Raw genomic sequence first — 18,997 nt, 5'->3', positions numbered from 1 at the left:
CAAAGATGAGGTGACTTACCGAACAAAAGCGCTGGCAGGTCGATAGACACACAAACAAACACAAACATACACACAAAATTCAAGCTTTCGCAACAAACTGTTGCCTCATCAGGAAAGAGGGAAAGAGAGGGGAAGACGAAAGGAAGTGGGTTTTAAGGGAGAGGGTAAGGAGTCATTCCAATCCCGGGAGCGGAAAGACTTACCTTAGGGGGAAAAAAGGACAGGTATACACTCGCTCGCGCACACACACACACACACACACACACACACACACACACATCCATCCACACATATACAGACACAAGCAGACATATTTAAAGACAAAGAGTTTGGGCAGAGATGTCAGTCGAGGCAGAAGTGCAGAGGCAAAGATGTTGTTGAATGACAGGTGAGGTACGAGTGGCGGCAACTTGAAATTAGCGGAGATTGAGGCCTGGTGGCCGGACGGTGTAACACTGCGCCAAGATGTGCTGGCCGTGCACTAAGGCATGTTTAGCCACAGGGTGATCCTCATTACCAACAAACACTGTCTGCCTGTGTCCATTCATGCGAATGGACAGTTTGTTGCTGGTCATTCCCACATAGAATGCATCACAGTGTAGGCAGGTCAGTTGGTAGATCACGTGGGTGCTTTCACACGTGGCTCTGCCTTTGATCGTGTACACCTTCCGAGTTACAGGACTGGAGTAGGTGGTGGTGGGAGGGTGCATGGGACAGGTTTTACACCGGGGGCCGTTACAAGGGTCCTACTCCAAATCCCATGCCACTTTCCTTGATGTTGACGTCCACCTGTCCAATGGCCAGCTTCACACGTCCGTCCACATCAAACCCACCAACAAGCAACAGTACCTCCATTACGACAGCTGCCACCCATTCCACATGAAAAGGTCCCTTCCCTACAGCCTAGGTCTTCGTGGCAAACGAATCTGCTCCAGTCCGGAATCCCTGAAGCATTACACCAACAACCTGACAACAGCTTTCGCATCCCGCAACTACCCTCCCGACCTGGTACAGAAGCAAATAACCAGAGCCACTTCCTCATCCTCTCATACCCAGAACCTCCCACAGAAGAACCACAAAAGTGCCCCACTTGTGACAGGATACTTTCCGGGACTGGATCAGATTCTGAATGTGGCTCTCCAGCAGGGATACGACTTCCTCAAATCCTGCCCTGAAATGAGATCCATCCTTCATGAAATCCTCCCCACTCCACCAAGAGTGTCTTTCCGCCGTCCACCTAACCTTCGTAACCTCTTAGTTCATCCCTATGAAATCCCCAAACCACCTTCCCTACCCTCTGGCTCCTACCCTTGTAACGGCCCCCGGTGTAAAACCTGTCCCATGCACCCTCCCACCACCACCTACTCCAGTCCTGTAACTCGGAAGGTGTACACGATCAAAGGCAGAGCCACGTGTGAAAGCACCCACGTGATCTACCAACTGACCTGCCTACACTGTGATGCATTCTATGTGGGAATGACCAGCAACAAACTGTCCATTCGCATGAATGGACACAGGCAGACAGTGTTTGTTGGTAATGAGGATCACCCTGTGGCTAAACATGCCTTAGTGCACGGCCAGCACATCTTGGCGCAGTGTTACACCGTCCGGCCACCAGGCCTCAATCTCCGCTAATTTCAAGTTGCCGCCACTCGTACCTCACCTGTCATTCAACAACATCTTTGCCTCTGCACTTCTGCCTCGACTGACATCTCTGCCCAAACTCTTTGTCTTTAAATATGTCTGCTTGTGTCTGTATATGTGTGGATGGATGTGTGTGTGTGTGTGTGTGTGTGTGTGTGTGTGTGTGTGTGTGTGTGCGTGTGCGAGCGAGTGTATACCTGTCCTTTTTTCCCCCTAAGGTAAGTCTTTCCGCTCCCGGAATTGGAATGACTCCTTACCCTCTCCCTTAAAACCCACATCCTTTTGTCTTTCCCTCTCCTTCCCTCTTTCCTGATGAGGCAACAGTTTGTTGCGAAAGCTTGAATTTTGTGTGTATGTTTGTGTTTGTTTGTGTGTCTGTCGACCTGCCAGCACTTTCATTTGGTAAGTCACATCATATATATATATGAGAGAGAGAGAGAGAGAGAGAGAGAATTTTTTGCTTCTTGTGACACCTGAACAGATTCAGTTGAGTGATTTCATTGTTGTCTGTTGCCCTATACAGAACTCTTAGCATGCCACGTGAGTTGCTTAATTTGCTGTGGTAGTGCTGTGAGTGTCTCTCATCTTTTTTAAGGAAACTCTTTCTACATTGAGTTGTACCCATGTTCACTGGCCACAAAACAGGCCGAGCTCCATTATATTCAGTGCCTTGGATTTTTTGCTTTTGGGCTATTACTTTTCATCAGATGTCACTAGCAGCAATTTTGGCAAGGCAGTATAAATTCTTTGGAATAGTATATGATAAATAACATCTAATAAAGGTGTATAGCTACACCCCTGATTTAGTATGGTAGGATTTGTGCTGTACATGTCGTCAGCATGTTAGCTGGATTGGCAATTGCTGAAACTACAAGAAAAAAACACTAGCTGTGCAGCAGTATTGAATAGTATCTTATCACAGGTATCTGTCCTCTCTCCTCTCTTGTTTAATTTATATGGATCTAATATTCCTTCAACATAGTCCAGAAAGTTAGGCTATATAGATGATTGATCAAGGACTGTCTAACACAAAACCTTCAAAACAAGTGAAGAAATCCTACCTTCTGTGATAGACATCTTAATCCAATACTTCTGTAATGGAGATTACAACCTAACTCAAATAAAACAGAAGTTGCATGTTTCTGCCACCTGATAGATTGGCATCTTGAAGTCTATTTTGAGGGAGATGAACTTCACCATAATGTGCATCCAAAATAATTTGGGACCACATTAGGCAGGACACTTTTCTTTTAAGGAACAGTTGACATAAACATCTGCTAAACTTGAAAGCAGAAATAACATCTTTAATAAGCCCTGTGGCCCTAGTTGGAGATCAGCAGGAAACACACTTTGAGTATCTGCACTCAGATTGGTTTATTCAACAGCAGAGTACTGTGCATCTGTCTGGTATAATAGTTCATTAGTGAAAAAGATAACCGTACTATTTAACATATCCTTGTGCATTTTTAGTAGGTTTATATGATACTGTTACCTATCTTGAGTCACATTCCACCTCCTGAGATCAGACAAAAGAGTGCTCTTCTATGTGAATTGTTGATAACCCCAGTCTTCTAGTATTGAATGATGTATTCCCTGTGGAGCAAGGGAAAAAAAGAAGAAAAAAGAGTGAGACATCCCCCTCTTAAAACAGTCAGGATTCTTGGTGAAAGTGAATTCATCACCTTCAGTGAATGGGAATGTTACTGGTGACAGAACTCTCATCCACAAGCCTGAACTTGCTCTGCATCCGGGAGAAGCTACCTAGATTTGAACAAACTCGGGAAATTTAGACTACCTTGAATCGCATCGTAACGGGCCATAGAAGAATAGTGGGACAAACCTTCATCACCATCTTGTGACTGCAGTACTGAACAGCAGACAGTTGTTCATGTGTATCAGCCATGTCCCACAAATGCCTACAATTGTGCTGTTGAAAATTTCCTTACAGTGACAAGTAGGGTGTTGAACTATACAAAAGGTCTTGATATTTGCCTATAGCTATTGTCATTTGTTATGCATTCTGCTGGAGAGGATGTAATCTTTGTATATGTATAGATAAACATTTGTTTCAGAAACTCTTAATGTATACAATGTGATGAATAAAAATCCACTATACAGGCCATGTGTACTCAGCTGTAGTTACAAAAAGCAAGCACCGAATTGTTCACAATTTCTGCTTGTGCTCCCCGAGTTTTCTTGCTGAACATATGTCTACAAGTTTTAGAAGAGTATTCATCTGATGGACGTAGTTCTTTTAATTGTTTTTTTCATCGACAGTGACAAGCATGTTTTGTAAAAACAAGATTGGGAGACATCTGTTTTGGAATCATACACTAATATAATGGTCCTGTTGTGAGACAACACTAAAACTGCTAAACTTCCTAACTAATAACACAAATCACATTATTCATTATTTAAAATGCTGACATATTAAAACTGGTGTCATTTGCATAAGTATTTCAAAATATTATTCAGTTGGGAATGAATAAAATGAATTTATGTGCAAAAACATCTTACAGAAAAAAATTTGCTGAAGTGCCAGATTACTGACTATTTTTGTGTAGCATTTTATTAATGGTTCTACTCTGAAAATTCAAATCTTTTATAGATTTTATTTATTTAGTTATATTTTGATGCTCACGTCTTTTCAAAAGAAGCATATTAACCTTTTCAAATTTTGTTAGAACCCACAAAAAGTACTGATTTTGAGAGTTTTCAAAATGGTGTTCTAAGTCCATTTAAAACTGATTTTTCGCTACTCATTTCTTCTCTGAATAAGTACTGAAAGATGTATTCTGTGCAAATGTATTCTAGTGAGGGTAGAGTCGAGTAATAAGTATAACATTGAAAATTTCAGTTGACAGTTGCAAGTTTCTATGCGCCTTTTCGAGTATACAAGAGAAAATATCTCTACTATATTTTTGTTGGTTTTTGCATAAATTGATAGAATTTTTCCATAAGTTTAATAAACACAACAGACACACGTAACAGAGGCTTCAGTCATCAATAATACATTCTCCTTCACTATTTATAACAATCTGCCAATGTTGGGCCAATTTTCTGATTTTGCAACTGAAGAAATCGCGTGGTTTTGAGGTGAAGAACTCGTTGAGCTACGTTTGGAGTGCATTATATATTTTCAACTCACATTTTCATCTGGAAGGAAGCGCCTTGAAGGTTGTTTGATAATGAGCAGAAAAGGTGAAAATCTGAGGGCGCAGGATCTGGTGAATAAGGTGGGTGTGGAATGACTTCCCTTCCCAACCTTGGGTAGTATTTTTTTTTTCCAGTCTAGCAGAATGTGGGCAGGTGTTATCAGGGAATAGCATCACTTCACGCAGTCTTCCTGGTTGTTGTTCTTGGGTTACGTCTGCAAGATATCTCAGCTGTTGACAGTAAATGTCAGCAGTGATGGATATACCTTGGAGAAGCAACTCATAGTACAACACACTGTTGCTGTTCCACCAGATGCATAACATTATCTTTTGTGGATATGTGTGTAGGTCTTTGGATGGGGAGTTGCTGCTCTGTTTGGGTTCAACCATTCCTTTCTGTTTCTTATGTTACCATAAAGACGCCATTCCTCATCACCAGTAATGGTATGGGATAGGAATGGTTGGTGTTGTGCACGAGCCAGTTGATGACGAGCAAGCAGAGATGTACATATGGCCACCTGCTGATTTTTGGGGCTTGTGGTACCCATACACACGATTTTTGAACCTTTACCATTGCATGCCATGCAAATGTCGCTCGATAGTGGAATCATACCAGTTCATTACATTTTCCCTTTCTCAAGTACGCTGACACAGCTTATGTGCATTAATGCATTTAAACAATCTTCATGAAACCCCAAAGGTCTTCCTGAATGTGGTGAGTCACTAATGGTGAAAAATTCCTTCTTAAAATCAGAGAACCATTTTGTTGCCGTGCTCCGTCCAGTGGCATTATCATCATGCAAGGTGCAAATGTTCCCGGCCACCTCCGTTGCTGTCACCCCTCTACTGAATTCAAACAGAGGAATGTGTCTGAAATGCTCAGATTTCTTCATTTGGCACTCTTTTGTACCGTCACAGGTCTACTCACTATCTCCAAATGACAATATGTAAACTCAGATAGTAACAGTGAAATACAAATACAAATGGCATCGGCAAATAAACCCCTCACAACCAAAATATCAACATGCAAAACAAAAATGCTATGAACTTAATGCACCAAGTTAATATTGTCTATTTTTGCTTTTTGCATGGGGCACACAGCAAGAAAAATATTAACCATGAAGTTCATTTTCACGTTTTGAAATTGTATATCAGCGACAGTCATGTGGAAAAAAAGCCTTTTTGCTGTAAACTAACAATGTTCCCAAGTTTAAAAAATCAGTCGTTTTTTCCAATTTTAGGAATTTACATTAGTGTTAATTTTGTGTGCCTGCTTTTGTGTTTAGAGCCAGATATTTACAGCCTAAAAATTATGCATTAATTTAATTGCTATGCATTTATCAACAACAGTATTTTTTCTTTATTTCTTCTTGGTACATGCTCCAATTTGACTTTGGTAAAGTAAAACAAATCTTTTTTGTTTTCTTTGAATTATATGTAATTGAGATCCATCAGGAGAGATTAATAAAATGTTAATAATCAATGCAAAATAATAAAAAATACTACAATCTATAGTTCACATTAGCAAAAACATGTTGGAGGGTAAAGTTGTTGACATGTAGCTGAGAAATAATTTGTATGTGTAGCTTCAGCTCGTGGCGCCAGTAAAGCTGTCACTGCTGCTTATGTGATAGACAGTGCTGCTCCAAGGATTGTGGGAATACCTGATCCCTTTTTTAAGGTGACTGCCCTGGCATTAATTTAATGTTCACACAGATACTGTATATCAATTTGGAGCTGTTTAAATTCATAATGAAAGAAATTTTAACTTAAAATTTCATTGACTGAGTTATGGTTTATGAATATGTCATTATTGTCCTTGTTTAAACATTGGTTTATTTACAACTATTAGATATTCATCACAATTTTAATTTTTTGCAGGCACTGTCCTGTCTTGTTCAGATAGCATCTGTTCGAAGATCTCTCTTTAGTAATACAGAGAGAGGAAAATTTTTAACGCACCTTGTGAATGGTGTGAAACACATACTCCAGAATCCTCAGGTATGTAAGGTGTGTCTTGCTGAAATAATGCATATAAGATGATAAATGAAGAACATAACATTCTTCAGGAAAAAAAAGAATGTCACCCTGCTGTTACCAAATTCAGCATCTTCATGTATTCAAGCTAAGGACAAATAGTGAAGACATTTTAAAATAGCAGAACTAGTGATTTGGATACCATATGATGAGCAAAGAAGAATAGGGCAGTACAGAGATTTGCCTGTAGTTCACATATTCTTCTGCCATGTCCTCAATTTTCCTTCTCAACTTAACCAAGTTATGGCACTTCGTATTTACTAATAGTTATGTATGTTTCAGATCAGTTTTAATTCCATGTTTTTCTCCATATCACACTTCGTTTTCTCCCACCTTCCTGTTTCTCTCTCATTATATTACACCGTCTGTTTCTTGCCACTTGTTTATGACAACAGGGTTTTTTCTTTTTTGCCATATCCCAAGTAATTCCTTGAAAGTTTCTTATCCTTCCCTTATGCTTAAAAAATCAAGATGGCATCAGTATTCCCTTTATATCCAGGTAAGTTGGGTTAAAGTTTATAATAATAAACATCCTGAAAAGCTTTAGCATTCAATCTTCCATAGGTGTCTGGAAGTCCGTAATACTCATTTGATAATTAGTAGATCTCAATTTTGGTAGGTAGCACAATAGAGCAAGTAACTTAATGTTATGTATAAAAAATCTAAAAATATTTAGTTTATAGCAGTTCCACAGTTTTTCCTATGCAGAGGCCTCTGGTTGTTAAGAAACACTGTTTATCATTGTAGTTAGAAACTTACTGAATTGCTTGCTGAATTAGCCAAGTAAATTAACCAACTTGCCAACAAGTTAAATGCTTCAAATGAAATTTCTAGTTTCTGAACTGTTGAGCTTCCAGTGCTATCTACATTAAGATATACCAATTCTGTTTATCTAGTAAATAGATTTCTTAGAACAAAGTAAAATAAATTTAAAATTTGCATTCATTTGTTATTGACTTTGCTAAGATCTTCTCCATTAATGCTCAAAACATCAGTATGAGGGAAAACCTTTTTTCACAAAGCGCCCAGCATCCGTCGCATCTAGAAATAAACTTTCCTGTAGACAGAAGGGGATGGGGTCTATACAAGCTGAGCAAATAAAGCCGAAAGGGTGAATGACAAACGCTGTTTATGTGGTTGGGTTTGCAAATTATCAGCGTTGTTATAATTACTAGCGACTTCCATAGATTCAGACAACCAGAGTGGAAATAAACGACTAACAGGAATAACAGGCAACTAAGATTACTTATTGTCTTCCCTGTGTATCCAAGAAAATTAAATTTTGACAAAACACTTTTGGCCAGACCGCTACACTACTAAGGGCCAGTTATACAGTCCCCGGCTAGCAGCCGCTAAAGTTCTATTCTGGGAGTAGCGCAGAAAATGCGTTGTACGTACATGTAATAACGCTTAACCGGAGAACAAATGCGGGATAACTACTCCGGTGATTGTGGCAGGGTTGCTGAAGTTAACCAGAGAATAAATTTTGACACTGACAGAAATAGTTACAGAATTAGTGGTGACAAGAAATTCCAAATTAGAACGAGGAAGGAGAAGATACGGAGACTCTCACAAATTACGGAAGAATATGACGATTCCAAATTTATATAAAAATTTCGTACTGCTACTTTTCAATCTCATGCTTCAGAAGCTAGAGTGTATGAATGAAATGTGAAACTATTTCCTAACATAAAACTTTTTGCTTGTAGTAGGCCTAATAGGCATTTGATATTGGTTCTTCGTGAATTATATTCTGTCGTGTTATAAAAATGACCATTTGTGCCAAAACAGTCTCGTTTATTTGGTGTGTGTAACAATTGCTGCAATATTAGGAAGGCCTGTTTCGTTTTATCTAGCACACAGTGGCAAAATACACGTAATTAGATCGAGAAACCACACCAGTCGTGGGTACTATTTGTACTAAAAGCTTTTGTGGTATTAAACAACGACATTTCGTTTGTTCATGGAGCAAAACATTGACGAACTTTGATGAGGTAATATATTATTTCCCAGAAAGGAAAGTACGCCATATAAAGCTGTGGCAAGATTAGAGAGAAAAAAATGCTAGGACTTAAGGATTGAGGAAATGTGTACTGTCTTGCTTGTCTCTTGTTTTTACTCGTTTTATATATCCTATATTTAGTTTTATGTCACTCGAAACAGCAAGTTATTAGCTAATAGGCAGTAAAGACTGCGAATTTTCTGAAGAATACTCGTTCTCCCGGTTACGAATAATCCCATCCACTATTAACTGTGATATTTTTTTAAGAGGGGCAGGATGTCAAACTGGCCGATTGGGAGCAGGAGAGGCACCACAGGACATTTTAATTTCCACTGGCCTGAATATAGTTTGATGGCACCCATTACAAAATATTACATGTTTGAATTTCACAGAGCGAAATACAGAGACGTGCGATGGAAGAATGCTGGTGAAGAGGCGTGCCACTGTACTTCGGCATACTTAAGACGAAATGTTTTACGTTCCCTCGATCATATATGTTTTGTGTATCAGACTCATCAGAAAGATGTGCGCTACAAAGTGAAGATATTTTTGAAAAGTCGATTTTTAAATTTTTTACCTGCTACCTCTAAAACTAGAGGGAGGAGGAACGTCACTATCTATTATTGCCCCGGTTCGGAAATATCGTAGATCCGGACCTGATGCGCAGAGCAGTCTGAGTTGTTGTTTGGAGGTGGTAGTCTCCATGTGACCCCTGTTTACATTAAATGATTTTGCTGTTTCCTCTTCGTTTATTGTTCTCACGTCAAATGAAAGCAAAACGGATTTCTGTGGCTGGGAGCTATCAAGTTAATTAAAAGACATTCACATAATTATGGAAGGCTAAAATATTAGCTTCAGATTTTATTTTGTTTCCACCTTTCTGACAGTCAAGCGTTAATTGCCTTGCAGAACAATGAAGCTATTTTTGTTGTTTTGTTAAAGAAATTTGACTTTTATTAATCTTTTCTGCTGAGACAGTCAATTTATTTCAAACGAAGTGTTTAACTCCACACTATTGACTAGTTTCAACTGTCGCGGGAAAATATTCTGAATGGTTGTTTGAAAAGCGTTACTTTCTAGTAAATTAAATTTCCTTTTACACAAGTTGAACTCTGTGCGTGAATGTCCGATGAATTTCTTAAATTGGAGCGTTTGACTCTCATTCAAAATTCAAATCTTTGACGATGACCATTTAGAATATTTTTGAGAGCAGAAGTTCAGACATTTATGTTGTTGTTAGAAATTTCACTGGCACATTTGTGTGCGCATAAAAGATCAACATTATGTGTGAAAGCTTAGCTTCTCTTGCAGCTTTTTAATCTCAGAGGCCAATATTATACGTGAAAGCTTTTCTTTTCTTGTAGCAACACTATGTACAGTAATTTAAACCATTACCTTTTCCTATTTGTGTGTTCGCGCTACTGAACAGTGATGTTGCTATTGGCTGACTACATCACATGTCCTATGCTCTGAATATCCGCTGACATCGGCCGGCGAGGTCACTTGACATGAGCTACAACTGGCTTACAAAAGCGCATCACAATCTCGATTTCAATCCTTCGGAAAGTAACATGCGGTGTTTGGTGGAATTCGAATTTATACTTTTGTAATACGAAAATATGCAGTGTACATGTTGCTGCACATCGGATATCTTTCCAAAACGTTTTTTTTCCCCTGACTTTCGTTTTCTAAAGTGCCGGGAAATTCTATGCAGGTGTAGAAAACCACAAGCATTGAAAGGATTGATAAGTTTTACAGTTCCGAGGAAAAGTATACTGTTACTTAACACGGAAAAAGTGTATTTTCATCCGGGAGGAAGTGTATTTTTAACCAGGAAAATCCGGGAATTTTTTTTGCTCGTCCACGTATACACCCTGTATAATATCTCAGGCATGTCTCACTCCATCTGGATGTTAAAAAAACATGCCTTCAGTGCTCTGAGATTCTACATATTGTTTTATATATGTTTAAACTTCAGTTAAATTTCATCCAAACTGATTCTGTTTGGCCAATACCCTTGCCACTGTGCCGTTGTATGCATATTGAGTTACATGATAGGGTTTTTGTTGTAAAACATATCATTTTACTTGATATAAACTTTTTAAGTTCTTGAATGCCTCGACCATCAGCTGATCTTTTCCTTTTCATCATGTCATGTGTGGCTTTCTTTGCATTATTAGATGCCTGTTTTTTGTAATATCCTAAACAATTTTCATTTGCTCACATAGCATCTTCCTTTGTAGTGTTTCATAATTTTGTGTTCATAGTGCCCTGCACCTGTATGATATTGATGACATTGTTTTTATATAGATAGATAAGGCTGATTCTTTTATTGTTTATTTTATTTTGGCCAGGCAGTATTGAGCCACATGTCCATCTTCAGCAGTTGTAAATTTACTGTTGTTCATTTACAGAATTTCTATTGGTTTGTTAGAATTTTTACTTTTAATTAGTTTTTAGCATGTTCTCAAATCAAAGGGGTCATTTTTAAGTAGTTCATGTACTTTTCATCATTGTGGTTCCTTTATTTGTTGACTAAATGTTATACGCTTTATTTTCTCTTTTACTTTGCTTTTTCTTAAATCATATTTGATATTTCATGGCTGATACATTATGAGCATCAACACTTTTAATCTAATACTTTGACTCCTTTAAAATAAATTGTAAAAGTATATGTTTGTAGAATTAGTTTGTAATCTAATCATTTATACTATTTTACCTTGTGATTTTCTTTGTGAAATCATTTCACATTAGTAAGTCTCATTCTAAAAACCTTAATGCCTCATTTTTCATGTTGTCTGTGATACTCATATTATCTTTAAGTCTCAAATCTCTCAAGCTATATTTTACTTTTGCCATTTGGATAGTAAGATAACTGGTGTCCGGAGTAGAAAGGGTATAAAATTTAGACTGGCAATTGCAAGAAAAGCCTTTTTGAAGAAGATAAATTTGTTAACATTGAATATAAATTTAAGTGTTAGGAAGTCTTTTAGGAAAGTATTTGTCTGGAGTATACCCTTATATGGAAGTGAAAGGTGGATGATGCAGTTCAGACAAGAAGAAAACAGAAGCTTTTGAAATGTTGTGTTGCAGAAGAATGCTGAAGATTATGTGTGTGGATCACATAACTATTGAGGAGTTACTGAATTGAATTGGGAAGAAGTTAAATTTGCGGTATAAATTGACTAAAATAAGGGCCTGTTTGAATTGGACACATTCTGACACATCAAGGAATCATCAATTTGGATGGACGGGTAGCAGATCGGGGAGGGAAACCAAGAGATGCATATAGTAAGTAGGTCTGTATTGATGCAGGTTGCAGTAGTTACCCAGAAACAATGTATTTTATTCCAGATATTTCTGATATCTTTGGCAGGACACATTTACTGCAGATAAGTCTGAAATGTAGTCTTCTGATTCATTTATTTATGTTGTCAATTCTAACCTCTTCAGCAGTTTCTTGTGAAAAATCTGCTAAAGAACAATATTAAATAGTTGTAATTATCTTGGTGTAAATACAAGGCCTGGGTAAAAAGGAATGAGATCCATTATTTTTCTCTGAAATGGCTTTATTAACAGCAGTACATCAGGGTTTCCACTGGGTCTTGAAATCAGGGAATATCAGAGAATTTCAAACACGTCAGGTAAACCAGGGAAATATCGGGGGGGAAAAAAAAACCACTGGAAGAAGAAGGAAGGCATGGGGAGTGGTTCATTTGGATCTGATTCTCGGAGACTGAAGATGCAACAATCGTAGACGGCAGTCATGTGTATGAGTTCTGTCTGAGTGATTGTTTGAATGTTTGTGTGCTCTCGTTTTCTGACAAAAGCTTTGGCTGAAAATTTAATTGCAAGTGTGATTGTCTTTTCATTGTGTCTGTCTGCGACTCAGCAATCATCTTTACGGTGAGTTGCTACCTATCCCCATTATTATTGATTCTCAGAGTATTTAAACAAGTTATCTGTTGCATGGATTGATCACTGTAGTCTCATTTCATCAACAAACTGTCTGTGGCTCGTGAATAGCTGGCCACTTTTTTTGGTGAATTTCCATGATGGACCAAAACTGGGGACCGCTTCTGCAGGTACTTTTAATGGATTGGGCCTGTTGATCTGAAACCATTCATTCCCATTAATGTGCAGGCCCTGCCCATCACATTTAGTCTCACCGATCTGCCCATAGGCTGGGTCTGTTTATGTGTGGCATAATGCAGTAGATTTTTATGGTTTATCCATGGACCCAGGACTTCGGTGCTCCTCAGCAGGCCAGAGACCATGAGCGATAGATTGCAGGAATTGCGACTGTCTCACCTCAAGCACATTGTAAGGTGTGGCATTTTATTTGTTCTAGTACATTCTGGCACTTTAAAAGTAGTTTACTTGTTAGAATGCATGGACGATAAGAAGAAGAAAATTGTCAGTTGCTGGCTGTTTGTACGCTATGTACTCATATATCACACAACACATAATAGATGTAACACAGTGGGTAATAACCGACAATAATGAGCGTGGTAGAACCAACAACACGGGTAATAACGAACAATGATGAGCACAGTAGAACCAAAACAATTCTTCCCCACCTTATATACTTCTTTCAAGAGGCTTACTTTTTTCTGAGGTTATTTCTGAAATTAGGGAACGTATCTTAAATCTGTCTTGTGACTCCAAGGAAGTGCATATTTTTGTCACCAGATGTGTTTCATTTTATTTAAATAAAATAACAACAATGGTCGTAATGAAACACACATCCATTTGGCTTGCTTTCTCCATGTAAAAACAGTTGATTGCAAAAGATATTGATATTAGTACTTCAGATTTTTGCTCACATCAGGAAACTTAATCTTTTTTTAAGACATTTCCTTGTTTGCACTATTGTTTCTTGTACGGTAGCTACAAAGACAGATTGTCAACTTACGTCATAACTTACCCTTGAGATCTCAAAATTTGTCAGGGAAAAATGCTAAAACTTGTCTGGAAATCAGGGAAATGTCTGGGAATTTCACTTGGAGAAACTTGTGGCATGCCTGTTATTACAGTTACTCACCTTCAGTATAATCGAGCCCTTTTGTCAAATGCCTGGAAGGCATCGTATAATTTCTGTGGATGTCCTGTCCTGACTGCCCTACGGCATGGATAATGTCATCTCTGATGTTGTACTGGATCCCTCGCACTGATTCTTTCCCTTTGGCAAAGAGATCATAATCGCAGGGAGTCATTTTGGGTGAGTATGGAAGATGTTTTAGGCTCTCCCGCTACCAGCGGTGCAAGAGGTCCTGGACAGCAGCAGCAGTCTGGCATCATGCATTGTCCTGCAGAATGATGGGATCCTGTTCCATGAAATTTCGTTGCTCTCACCTGAGCACTGGACAGAGGTGGTGTTGCAAGAACCTAAAGAAGTAGGCAGCATCTACCGTCACCGTTGGTGGTACAGCGTGATGCAGTATTGCCCTGTCTTTGTCATACGCCACAATGAACATCACCTTCATAGCATGTGGTGTACTGCTCACTTCCTGTGGACAAGGAGAACCAGGATGCCTCCATTCGTTGGATTGACCTTTCAAGTTTGGTATACACAAGCATACCCAGGTTTCACCGATAGTGACGATGTGTCAAAGTCATTCAGTTCCCTTTGGTACTGGCCCAACAAATCACGTGTGATGGCACAGTGATGCAATTGTTGCACCTCTGAGATTTCATGGAGTATTCAACCTACATGCTGCAGTTTTGCGGTACCCCAGAAAGTCGTGCAGAATGCGGAGCACAGCTGCGTGGCATACTCAGACTTCTGCTGCTAATTCATGCACAATCCAGTGGTGATCAACATCCAACAAGGAAGCAAGAAGTTGAACTGTATTGTCCTCCACGTGAGTTCATCCTGTACGGGAGTGATCCTTCACAGCATCTCCACTTAATCAGAATGCTTTAACCCATCGTGTGACTATGCTGTATGACAACTCTGCGTCACCACATGCTTCACACAGTCCCTGGAAACATTCTTGGGTACTCCAGTCTCATACTATTTCAATTTTGAGCCCTGCATGTTCCTCTATCTTTGTAAACATGTCCAATATTGTTGTGATATTCAGTGGTCTACACACCTGCTGTAGATTGACAGAATACTGTCCCCACTTGCTGTACAAACTCTTCTCAGAGGTCTTTGTTGGGTCAACACAGATGGCAGCTCACTGACTCGTTGGTTTGACATTACAGCAGTGTTGACACTACTTGTATAAGATGTCAGGGTGGCACTAGGCAGCTAGTTTACATATTTATGATTAAAAAAACTTGTCAGGACAGAAGTTTCTGTGACTATTACTTCTGGTAAATAAGCTAGATTGTGATTTGATATTGTTACAGTTCAGTATTGCCTGTGCAGTTTCAATGATTCACTTACTTCCATTATACCACAATCTCATAGATTATACTTGGGGGTTGTTGAATTACAGATAGATGCTCCACTGGCATGATAAATGGGATATGTCAGATAATTTGCTAACCCTTGTTGTGACAGTCATAGGAAGGAAAGGCAGGACATGCAACATCAATGCAGTTCATCACAACCATACTTTGGGTGCCCATGACATGGGTGCTGGAGTTAGTTGCCATGGGAAATTGTGTATTAATGACAGGAGACATCATTGACTACTGTGTATTTAACAGCAAATAGACTGGCTACATTGAAGGAATCACTAATTTGATCATGCACAATGATAACCCATGAGCAGTCATACCATCCTGAAACACCCACGTCACAGTAGGATGCGGAAGCCACTGCCCCCAGACACAATGGTGTCCAAAATTAAAGCAACAAATGGAAATTTTTCAAGATATCATTTATTTTGCCACAAAACAGTAGAAACATGTGATAGTAAAGTAGGAACAATGTAAAGAATACAGAATGTAAACAACTGTAACATCCATAATGGTAGACAAAAATTTTTCATTTTTTTCCCAACTTAACAGACTTGAGCACGCTTTCTGACAACTCATTAATGTGTTCAGTATGGGGTGTGACCACCACTGGCAGCTATACAGGCCTGGCATCAATGATGCATGCTGCGAATGATGTCTTCAATCTCACATTGCAGCAGTAATCCCCATTCTTCCTGCTGAGCTGCTCGCAAGTCTTGGAGAGTGGCTGGTGAATGCTGATGTGATGTAACCCATGTCCCTAGTGCATCCCAGGCATGCTCTGTGGGACTCAAAGTGGGACACCAAGCAGGCCACACCATTTGTGCAGTACCTTCCGTTCCCAAGAAAACGTCAAGCACCTGTGCTGTATCAGATTGAGTATTATTGTCCATTCATCCATCAGTATGAAGTATGGGCCCACAGCAACTCACAACAACTGCACATATGGTCCCAAGATCTTCTCACAATACCTGACACCAGTCAACCTTGCCAATTCATCTGTACAATTCCATGAAGAGGTGTTTGTGTGGTCAACATAATCCCTGCCCACACAATTAGGGATTGTCCTCCATATCACTCTCTTCCCACAACGTTCGGGTCCTAAAATCATGTTCCACATTCCCCCACATGTGAATCCGAGACTCACTCTCCAAACCAATTTGGAACTCATCTGTGAGAAGAACATTAGTCCACTGTTCGGCCATGCAGGTGGCATGTTGACAACTCCACTCTAGACGTGTCAGAGGTACACACATACAGCTGGTCTCTGACAATAAAGGCCACTCTGCAGAAGCCATCTGTACACCATATGCCTCGATACAGCACATCCAGTGAATGGTGCTACGTCAGATGCCAGTTGCCATGCAGTCCCAAGACGGCACCATCATGCCCTTACAGCCAAATAATGGTCCTCTCTTTCTGATGTCACATGTAGTCAGCCTTGACCTGGTCTTCAGGATACAGTTTCTGTCTTCATAAACTGTCACCACATCAGAGAAACAACAGAATGATTCACATTAAGCTATTGGACCACATCAGGTAGTGACTGTCTTGCTTCCATTCTTCCTATAGCCCTCCACTGCAGAGAGTCTGGTAGGCATCTTCTCTGCGCCATACTCCACCATCTGTGGGGGTGTACACAGCGACTATGGATGTGGGACTACCCGGAAACCACTATGCCATTTGACGGGTGCCCAGACATCATTGTTGGCATGGTTGTCTGTTGACCAGAATGCCATCTTCGATGCGGAACAGGATTGTACGGGTATCTTTCGACAATTTGTACGACTATATTGGTAGTTAGACACAGGATGGGGAAATAGCAGTTTGTTGCTTTACTTTCGGGCACCAATGTATGTACCTTTGCCACTGCACATCACATAAAACTATAATTATCAGTCCTATGATTACTACAATTATGCACAAGGAAGTCTGGATAAAGTGCATGTGAGGCAATGATTTGTGGTTCACATACACAAAAACCATATGATATGTCCTCCTTGACACCATGGCACTTTTTAAGGAGGATTCAGAGATAATCTCATGTATTGGATGTTCACACAGAAAGAACAGGACTCCTCCCAAGTCTTCCTTCGTCTCTTGCTGACAAGCAATACTGGTATCAGCTGTTCAATCAAGCGTGTACCTGTAATTATTCACCTACAAAACCACAGGATCATGTTGTACATTTAGAAAGATAATGCACATGTGCACTCTTTAAAATTGTGTAAGAATAGTCTGAGGCCTCTTGGTCAGCATTTTTTTTTTTGTTTTTTTTGTTTTGAAGAAAAAAATAAATTTAAGGGAACACACCTAACGCCAACTGCTCTTGTTGAAATGGGCAGTAGCCCTATGACTTCCCATGGGACTGTGACCTAGAAATCAGCTTCCTCTCATACTTGCAAATGTAATTAATCTGGGCCTATCACTTGACCATTGTGGTTATGATGAATCTGCTAATAGAAATTAAGGACAGGGAGGTAGATTTCAAAGACAGTCTCAAAGAAACAATATTGAACAAAATCCTCAGATGCAGGTACTGGAATCTCACTTAATTAATGTGATGGTACTGAAATAAGTGAGACAGAGTACATAAAACTTTTCAACATGTACAAATTATTCGATGTGAAGTTGCTGCTCAGCCATTAAGAGAAAGTCACATGTAATACAATCTGACAATATAAAGAAAATGATAGTTGCTATTCACCATCTAGTGGAGGTGGTGAGTCACAAGTAGGTACTTCAGATGCCGAGTCACTGATAGGCACAACAAAAATCAGAAAATTAGCTTTTACACACACACACGTACACACACACACACACACACACACACACACACACACAAGAGTGGGCGCGCGCGCACCAGCACAACTCGCACACATGACCACTGTCTCTGACTGCCGAGGCCAAAGTTAATTTTCTGACAATCTTTTTGTTGTGCCTATCTGTGACTCAGTATCTCCTCTATTTGCTGAGTAGCAACTATCCATTTCATAATATTGTTCAATGTGTTTAAGTTGTGACCTTTTAAAGTTTTGTGTATTATATATGCATTGAATGTGTTTTTGTACATTCAGTGTGTCTTATTATCCACAATAATACAGTTTTTAGCTGAAACTGGCCAAGAGAAGTCCATTAAATGCAAGTTTTATTAACATTTTCAGTCTTGGCAGAAAATGAAATATTTGAAAATCTTTATTGTACGTTACAAGTGTAGTATATATACGTTGTATAGTACTTGAATGGGATGTGCAGTGCCATTATTTTTTTGCTTCATTATATTCATTGGTTCATCATAAGAAACATGATAGCATGAATAGTTTTTGTGATTTTTAAGTTGCAGTTTCATCATTGTGAACTTGTTTGGTTTTCTGGTAGGATGAAGTAATACAGTTTTTGCTTGAAATGGTATACTTTATTGTCACATATTTGCAATGTTCTCTGCTGTACTACAGAACGATGCAACTCTCTGTTGAAGTGTTGTAATGTGTTACTTTTTTCCAATTCAGCTTACAAGTACAGTTATATACGGTGATTTGGTAAAAGCATATGAGACTTCTTATAGCTGCCAGAATTTTTACCATATTTAACAAAAAGCCACTTAAGCATGGGACTACATATCAATAAGAAGTTTATGTACCAAATAATAGAGGACCTAAACACATGTAAAAAGTGACAAAAGAGTTAGCTTTTGGCGAGAGGAAAGAGTATTCCCTATCATAGCACTGCAAGACTAGCATCTCCAGGA

At 39.2% G+C, this 18,997-nt stretch overlaps 1 protein-coding gene across 4 annotated transcripts in view; it reads left to right on the top strand.

Annotated features, from left to right (window-relative positions):
• The window catches only part of LOC124600531 (exportin-7), a 243,836-nt gene that overhangs the window by 79,764 nt on the left and 145,075 nt on the right, over positions 1–18,997 (top strand). For all 4 annotated transcript variants that reach the window (XM_047136171.1, XM_047136169.1, XM_047136170.1 and 1 more), the window contains exon 6: positions 6,681–6,800. In XM_047136171.1, coding sequence (XP_046992127.1) covers positions 6,681–6,800 — 120 coding nt within the window. The remainder of the gene's footprint in view (positions 1–6,680; positions 6,801–18,997) is intronic.

This window comes from Schistocerca americana, chromosome 1 (assembly GCF_021461395.2).
Source record: "Schistocerca americana isolate TAMUIC-IGC-003095 chromosome 1, iqSchAmer2.1, whole genome shotgun sequence".
Taxonomy (NCBI): Eukaryota; Metazoa; Arthropoda; class Insecta; order Orthoptera; family Acrididae; genus Schistocerca; species Schistocerca americana.
This window is presented reverse-complemented; position numbering and strand designations above follow the sequence as displayed.